The 8,886-nt window shown below is 26.2% G+C and overlaps 2 protein-coding genes across 4 annotated transcripts in view; one reads left to right on the top strand and one right to left on the bottom strand.

The window, feature by feature from the left end:
* Nucleotides 1-631: 631 nt before the first annotated feature.
* LOC130447614 (WD repeat-containing protein 5) lies at nucleotides 632-2,678 on the bottom strand. Of its 3 annotated transcripts, XM_056784530.1 has the most exons (7): nucleotides 2,495-2,678; nucleotides 2,290-2,422; nucleotides 2,077-2,173; nucleotides 1,895-2,011; nucleotides 1,563-1,839; nucleotides 1,184-1,503; nucleotides 632-1,084 (listed from the first exon to the last, which is right to left on the bottom strand). In XM_056784530.1, coding segments are annotated over exons 1-7 (1,047 nt in total). In that variant the 5' UTR covers nucleotides 2,497-2,678; the 3' UTR covers nucleotides 632-983. The 3 variants fall into 3 exon arrangements, with proteins under 3 accessions (XP_056640508.1, XP_056640506.1, XP_056640505.1); XM_056784528.1 differs by having other exon boundaries at nucleotides 632-1,503; nucleotides 2,472-2,656; XM_056784527.1 differs by having other exon boundaries at nucleotides 632-1,503; nucleotides 2,495-2,656.
* Nucleotides 2,679-3,113: 435 nt separating this feature from the next.
* Nucleotides 3,114-8,886, top strand: part of LOC130447612 (b(0,+)-type amino acid transporter 1) — a 29,029-nt gene continuing 23,256 nt past the window's right edge. The window contains exon 1 of the mRNA XM_056784524.1: nucleotides 3,114-3,218. Coding sequence (XP_056640502.1) covers nucleotides 3,176-3,218 — 43 coding nt within the window. The 5' untranslated portion in view covers nucleotides 3,114-3,175. The remainder of the gene's footprint in view (nucleotides 3,219-8,886) is intronic.

Raw genomic sequence — 8,886 nt, 5'->3', positions numbered from 1 at the left:
TTTTTATAATAATTGAAGGGACATTTTATCAGTTGTTTTGGACTTTAAAGATGATTTTACCCCAAAGTTTACTATAAAATAGCAAAAAGTAAAATTTTAAGCCCGTTTGTATGTTATTTTCCATAACAGTGGTGTAAAAAATCAGATAAAAGATCCATAAACGACAAGGTACGAATGGACTATAACAATTCTAATAATTTTCCGTCTAGTCTGTGAGCTTTTCCTCTTTTTTTCATTTCTGTCGAATAACTGAACAGTTTTTAGGGAACACATAATAAAATAATAATAAAAACAAAAAAAACATATATTTGAAAAATTTATTTCAAAATAATTATTCCTACCTGCATGTATGTACTAAATAGCATTGTTGTAGTCGAATTTACCCTCAAGACCCCTCAGGAATGCAAAAAAGTGAAATTTAAACGCCGTTTGGTACATTATTGTCTATAGCTGTGAAGTAAACAACAAGAACAGAGGTTTGTAAGCGAGAAGAGTTAGTCGTATGAACGGACTATAACAATTTCAATAATTCTCCATCAAGTTTGTAAATTTTTCCACTTTTTTTCATTTCTATCGAATAATTAAGTAGTTTTTAGGGACCACATGATAAAATCTCATCTAAATAATAAAAAAAATTTCAAAAATTTATTTCAAAATTTTTCAACATTTCCAATTACATTGATGTGATTTAAAATATCACAAAAACACAAATTATACAGTATAAAATTGCTTTTTGACAATGGATCCAAGAGTTTATTAATTTTTTATTGAACAAATTAATTTAATTATAATAAAAATGATTTAAATATAAAGTTCCATCCATTTATTAGATTTTTTCAATACATCGAGATGGATCCATCTCTTTTTAAAATTTGCTAGTTTTGTACACAATTTACTTATGCTAAAAAAATACTCAACTCTATATTAACAAAATAAACGTATAAAAATGAAAAAATAAACGTTAGAAAAGAAAAAAAAACAAATTAAGTATCGCTTTTCCACAATTTAATCGTTTTATCATTTTCTAATGCAGCAGACGCAATAATATTTTCAGTAGGATGACAAGTCGTACATAAAACAACATCTAAAAAGAAAATAAAACATAAAAAATATAGACAATGAGCTGTATTGATATGCACAAAAATGGATACAGTTGATAATTTACATAATTTGAGGTACGTACCGGTGTGCCCTTGTAATTTCTGTACAATTTCTTTCGTTTGCAAATTCCAAATGTAAACCATGTTATCCTCTGATCCACTAACGATCCATTTACCACCTGTTACAGAAAAATTAGCGAAAATACAATATTTTTCATTTTTATGCCCAGAATACGTTTTAAGACATTTTCCTTTCGCGTAATCCCACAATTTCAATGTATTATCTAATGTAGCGGCCAATATATACTTTCCGTTTGGTGAAAATTTCACAAAAGAAACTGGAGGATTGTCATCATCTATTAGAGTTTTCAAACATTGTCCTGAAGCTGTATCCCAAATTCGACTGTATGAAAAAATACATTTCCTCATTATGATTTTATATTTTTGATCAATATTACTTACCAAAGACCGTCGTAACTACTACTGACAATAAGGGATCCATCTCGATTAAAATGGACAGCGCTCACTGGATCAGAATGTGCTGGGAGAGTTTTTAAACATTTTCCAGTTCTTACGTCCCATATTCTAACTGATTCATCAAAAGAACCGGACACGATGAGGTTGGATTGAGGATTAAAATTACAACAGAAAACGTAATTACTGTGTCCTTTGAGGGTTTTTAAACATTTACCAGAGGAGAGTTCCCATATTTTTAAAGTTTTATCATCACTACCAGAAACTGTAATAAATCAATCAATTCAATAATTAAAAATTCGATTTTATATAGTATTTACCTAATAATCTGCTATCGCTTGACCAAGCAACGTCACTGATACCTAATTTATGCCCTGAAATGGTTTTTTCAAATTTCCCATCATATGCACCCCAAATTTTTATCAATTTATCAGCGGCTATAAGAAATTGTGAGTTTACTAATTTTGTTAAGAATTCTAATATCATTATGGTAAATACTCACATGAACTTGCTAACCATTCACCATTAGGACTAAATTTAACTGAAGAAACTGCTTTTGTATGTCCTGCTAAAGTAAATTTTAAAGTATAATTAGGTTTCTGTAACAAAAATAAAATTAATCAAACTAAATATATACTTAAACAAAAATGAATAATTAATTTTGCGCTGAAAATACTTTTTTATATAATAAAAATTAAATGTAAATAATCATTACCAAATTACTACTAGTTTTACTTGATCCACCTGTAGGAGTTAAGCTAGCGTTTTGCGTACTACTATTCGTAGTTAAATTAGTAGATCCGTGCACCGGAGGAGCACTTCCTATCGGCATCATCGCAGTATTAGACCTAAAACGCAAAAAGTGTAACTATTTTTTGAACAAGTTAATTAACTAACCTATAAAATGTCCACTATCGTACATTTACACAAATTACAGCTGAAACAACAGTAATTCTTCAATGAAATATCGTCGATTCAGTAGTTGAAATATATAAAATCTAATAAAAAAACCAATTTAATCTGTATAATCTGTTTTTATGCCTTCAATAAAGAACACACGCTACTATTTCATACTTATTAGACAACTGACATTTTCTTTTCTTCTTTTTCTATAGTCTTTTACATTGTTGACTGATGATTGTAATTTGTGTTGCATAACTTCTATTAAATAAAAATTTTTTATTTTATATTTATCTAATATAATTTAATTATATAAATAAAATAGAGTATTAAAAATAATTGGAATGAAATTACGTAATTGTATTCACATAATTATTTAAATAATTATGGTAAATATTATATTAATGGATGTATTACTTATGAATCAAGATTCTAAAATTCGTTTTATATATTTCTTCTATTTATTTAGAATAAATAGATAGTTAAAACATCGAATAAATAAAAATACATCTACCGAATATTCGTTAAATAATTTTTGGTGATATCTGTAGCAATAAACGGCGTCGCGACGCGCCGAACGTGCGGTGACGCATGTGCATTAATTGGCGCAACCCGGCGAATGAAGCGACGATTTTCTTTTCAGTAAGTGACATGATATCAACCGAACAGTTTCGTTACAAATACCATCCTCTAGGAGAGACATGTATGGCGATGAATATGTCCACAACAAGCAGATTATTTGTGGTAAGTTAATACGAAAAAAAAGACACACGAGAAAGGGATACTTTTAAATTGATGAATGATTCCTGGTCGGTTTATGCTGACTTGGAATAGTGACGTGATGCAATGTGCTAGCAAAGCACATAATATTTAATTAAAATGAATTTAACACAACGCGAGTGGAGAATTATGTACTTTTAAGTTTGTAAAAAGGTTTTTTTGTTATAAATTTGAGGTATTTACATTATGAAGTGGGAAAATGTGAGGGGAGTAACTATTTTTCAGTTTTAGATAGGGTGGTATCACTAAAATTTAAAAAAAAATTGTCTATCATTAGATTTATATTTAGCAAACGTTATCATAATTTAATAATGACAATAAAACTTGGAAAAATCATTTTTACTAAAACTCATTTTGGAGTGTGCGAAATAAATTTACCAATTTTGGAATCATCCCGAGATTAGGTTGAAAAAAATTTTTTTGGGGAAAACGGTGATAGTTGGAGAAAAAAATTTCAAATAAAACTTGTAGATCTTTTAATTCTACACAAAAATTGTTCTTTGAAATTTCTCGCTATTACTAATATTTACAAAGTTAGGGTGGCTAAAGCATAAGGGATGATGATAATTTGTTATATCTTTGTTTTGAATACTTTAAAAATAAATTTTGAGATAAAAATTTATAATTTCTCGAATAATTTCATACATTTGTTGGAAAAATAAAAATTTTCATCGATTTTTTAAAACTGTTATAATCACCCCTTATGTTCTAACCACCGTAACTTTGTAAATATTAGTAATAGGGAGAAATTTCAAATAAGCTTTTTTGTGTAAAATTAAAAGTTCTACAACTTTCATTTAAAGTTTTTTTTTCTAACTTTAATCGTTTTTTCAAATTTCACAAAAAAACACACTTACTATTAATAATTTTCATTCTAACCACCGTAACTTTGTAAATATTAGTAATAGCGAAAAATTTTAAAGAAGTTTTTTTGTGTAAAATTAAAAGTTTTATAACTTTTATTTGAAGTTTTTTTTTCTAACTTTAATCGTTTTTTCAAATTTCACAAAAAAACACTTACTATTAATAATTTTCATTCTAACCACCGTAACTTTGTAAATATTAGTAATAGCGAAAAATTTCAAAGAAGCTTTTTTGTGTAAAATTAAAAGTTTTACAACTTTTATTGGAAGTTTTTTTTTCTAACTTCAATCGTTTTTTCAAAATTCACAAAAAAAAACACTTACTATTAATAATTTTCACTCTAACCACCGTAACTTTGTAAATATTAGTAATAGCGAAAAATTTTAAAGAAGCTTTTTTGTGTAAAATTCAAAGTTCTACAACTTTTATTTGAAGCTTTTTTTTCTAACTTCAATCGTTTTTTCAAAATTCACAAAAAAAACACTTACTATTAATAATTTTCATTCTAACCACCGTAACTTTGTAAATATTAGTAATAGCGAAAAATTTCAAATAAGCTTTTTTGTATAAAAATAAAAGTTCTACAACTTTTATTTGAAGCTTTTTTTTCTAACTTCAATCGTTTTTTCAAAATTCACAAAAAAAACACTTACTATTAATAATTTTCATTCTAACCACCGTAACTTTGTAAATATTAGTAATAGCGAAAAATTTCAAATAAGCTTTTTTGTATAAAATTAAAAGTTCTACAACTTTTATTTGAAGTTTTTTTTTCTAACTTTAATCGTTTTTTCAAATTTCACAAAAAAACACACTTACTATTAATAATTTTCATTCTAACCACCGTAACTTTGTAAATATTAGTAATAGCGAAAAATTTCAAATAAGCTTTTTTGTATAAAATTAAAAGTTTTACAACTTTCATTTAAAGTTTTTTTTTCTAACTTCAATCGTTTTTTCAAAATTCACAAAAAAACACACTTACTATTAATAATTTTCATTCTAACCACCGTAACTTTGTAAATATTAGTAATAGCGAAAAATTTCAAATAAGCTTTTTTGTATAAAATTAAAAGTTTTACAACTTTCATTTGAAGTTTTTTTTTCTAACTTTAATTGTTTTTTCAAATTTCACAAAAAACACTTACTATTAATAATTTTCATTCTAACCACCGTAACTTTGTAAATATTAGTAATAGCGAAAAATTTCAAATAAGCTTTTTTGTATAAAATTAAAAGTTCTATAACTTTTATTTGAAGCTTTTTTTTCTAACTTTAATCATTTTTTCAAAATTCACAAAAAAACACACTTACTATTAATAATTTTCATTCTAACCACCGTAACTTTGTAAATATTAGTAATAGCGAAAAATTTCAAATAAGCTTTTTTGTATAAAATTAAAAGTTCTACAACTTTCATTTGAAGTTTTTTTTTCTAACTTTAATCGTTTTTTCAAGTTTCACAAAAAAACACACTTACTATTAATAATTTTCATTCTAACCACCGTAACTTTGTAAATATTAGTAATAGCGAAAAATTTCAAATAAGCTTTTTTGTATAAAATTAAAAGTTCTACAACTTTCATTTGAAGTTTTTTTTTCTAACTTTAATCGTTTTTTCAAATTTCACAAAAAAACACACTTACTATTAATAATTTTCATTCTAACCACCGTAACTTTGTAAATATTAGTAATAGCGAAAAATTTCAAATAAGCTTTTTTGTATAAAATTAAAAGTTCTACAACTTTTATTTGAAGTTTTTTTTTCTAACTTTAATCGTTTTTTCAAATTTCACAAAAAAACACACTTACTATTAATAATTTTCATTCTAACCACCGTAACTTTGTAAATATTAGTAATAGCGAAAAATTTCAAAGAAGCTTTTTTATATAAAATTAAAAGTTCTACAACTTTCATTTGAAGTTTTTTTTTCTAACTTCAATCGTTTTTTCAAAATTCACAAAAAAAAACACTTACTATTAATAATTTTCATTCTAACCACCGTAACTTTGTAAATATTAGTAATAGCGAAAAATTTCAAATAAGCTTTTTTGTATAAAATTAAAAGTTTTACAACTTTCATTTAAAGTTTTTTTTTCTAACTTCAATCGTTTTTTCAAAATTCACAAAAAAACACACTTACTATTAATAATTTTCATTCTAACCACCGTAACTTTGTAAATATTAGTAATAGCGAAAAATTTCAAAGAAGCTTTTTTATATAAAATTAAAAGTTCTACAACTTTCATTTGAAGTTTTTTTTTCTAACTTCAATCGTTTTTTCAAAATTCACAAAAAAAAACACTTACTATTAATAATTTTCATTCTAACCACCGTAACTTTGTAAATATTAGTAATAGCGAAAAGTTTCAAAGAAGCTTTTTTGTATAAAATTAAAAGTTCTACAACTTTCATTTGAAGTTTTTTTTTTCTAACTTCAATCGTTTTTTCAAATTTCACAAAAAAACACACTTACTATTAATAACTTTCATTCCTACTAGTAAAATGGTACAAAATTAGATTATTTCGAACATTTTTATTGATAATTGAAAAACATATCGACTTGAAATCCCATTTATGAAATTCAAAACGCATCCACCATATTTTAAACTCCTTAAACCCTGCGCATTCACCAAATTTCAAAATTTACTTTATCAACACGCCTCGTATATCTTTTTGTTGAATATTTTTGAAAAGGTGGCTGTTGTTCGACCTGAATATCTTTATACTTGGCTTTTTCCCAATGTAAATATTTCGAATTGCGTGGAACTCGTGATTAAATCGAGTACGTAATTTTCTCTTCCGAAATTAAAATACATTCAGTACCTATCTATAAGTTTTACATGTCTTAAAGTGTCGTCAATCTAAAATTCACCGTCACTTCGTATTAAATCAGACATATCAATTAATTCATTTGTTTTATAGACACAAATATGAACATTAGAATAATTTAAACGAAATAGTCACTAAACCAGACGACGTTAATCGTCGAACCGAAAGTTAATTGGAATTGTTCGCAAACATTATTAAGAAATTGCCTTAATCACTTGAATAATGGAAAACAACGCTAATTAGTTGTGTAATTTGCCATTATCTAAGCTAATTTCCGTTATATAATAGTCGATATAATAACAATACGTCAAGTTATAAGTGGAAATTAATCGATTATTTTCGATTGATCGATTATCATTCATAAAAATTGACAGATAGAGGCGTTTATTAGTTAGCAGCTGCAATGCAAACAAAAGATACGCGAAGATCGATTTTTATTACATCAAGGAGCTGTTGAAACTTCAAAATGGAAAAAAATGTTTATAAAATTTGTATGAACGTATTACAAAATGTATAAATTTTAATACACGTTGGTTTTAACTCGTTTCTTTCTGTTTTTTTTTTTGTAAAAACTTATCATGCATAACATAATGACAGAAGGGAAATTATATGTCAGCTCAGAACGTTTTATATTCTTCTTCTTCTTTTTTTTTGTATTTATAACCTAAAATTATTGTTTGGTATACGTATATATTACAATAATTTATTTTACGTCTGTCTGATGAAATAAATGATGATTTTTTGGAAAGCAGAAGATACGAATACAATTTTTTAGATACTTTAAATATTCTTTGTTTTGAATTTTTATAACCTTAAATTATCGATTGTTTTGACTTGACGAAAAACAATAATTAACTTTCCCTCTTCCCACACGTAAAATTTCTATTTCTGAACAAATAAATAAGAATTTTTGAAAAGTGAAAAGATAAATTTAAGTTTTTTCAAAATTTTTATAAAGTAACTTGCCAATATTTCGATTTCTATTATATTTACATAAGAAAAATGTCGTATAAATAGTTTAAGTCGTTTGTTCAAGTCGATTACATGTATACAGGGTGTACCGCAACTTTCGATATATTTTCAGTTTCCCAAAATCTATTAAATTACAAATATAATCGTGTAAATCATGTAATAAGATTTTTTTTAGTAAAAGGTTACAGGGATTATGGAAAAAACTTATAACGAAGTAGTTTACTTTGAGATATGTCACGAATTTACGGAAAAAAATTATTAAAATAGACTTAAACCTGCTTTTAGACCTTTTTTTCTAAAGATGTCTAAACAAAATTACTTTTCAACGTTCAATAGCCCACCGTACTTACCAGATCTGATCACAAGCGACTTTTTTCTCTTTTTTTAACCTCAAAATTCGATTGAACGAAAGATTTCCATCATAAATCGTAAGTATTTAGATTTAAAAAGGGTCTAGTATGTTTCATACAACCCTCGTACGTTTAACTATCGAAATAGCAGCAGAAACTTTTTGCTGAAGTGGATTTAATCAAAATCAGTCTTAAAACTGACCGACTAAAGACTTAAACCTGCTTTTGGACCTTTTTTTCTAAAAATGTTTAAACAAAATTACTTTTCAACGTTCAATCGCCCACCGCACTTACCAGATCTGATCACAAGCGACTTTTTTCTCTTTTTTAACCTCAAAATTCGATTGAACGAAAGATTTCCATCATAAATCGTAAGTATCTAGATTTAAAAAGGGTCTAGTATGTTTCATACAACCCTCGTACGTTTAACTATCGAAATAGCAGCAGAAACTTTTTGCTGAAGTGGATTTAATCAAAATCAGTCTTAAAACTGACCGACTAAAGACTTAAACCTGCTTTTGGACCTTTTTTTCTAAAAATGTTTAAACAAAATTACTTTTCAACGTTCAATCGCCCACCGCACTTACCAGATCTGATCACAAGCGACTTTTTT

The sequence above is a fragment of the Diorhabda sublineata genome, chromosome 8 (genome assembly GCF_026230105.1).
Source record: "Diorhabda sublineata isolate icDioSubl1.1 chromosome 8, icDioSubl1.1, whole genome shotgun sequence".
Lineage (NCBI taxonomy): Eukaryota > Metazoa > Arthropoda > Insecta > Coleoptera > Chrysomelidae > Diorhabda > Diorhabda sublineata.
This window is presented reverse-complemented; position numbering and strand designations above follow the sequence as displayed.

Coding starts and splice junctions, on each gene's coding strand:
- LOC130447614 (XM_056784527.1), bottom strand. Junction 2,012..2,076: donor TGAATGGTTAGCAAGTTCAT/GTGAGTATTTAC, acceptor AATTTCTTATAG/CCGCTGATAAATTGATAAAA. Junction 1,504..1,562: donor AGTAGTTACGACGGTCTTTG/GTAAGTAATATT, acceptor TTTTTCATACAG/TCGAATTTGGGATACAGCTT.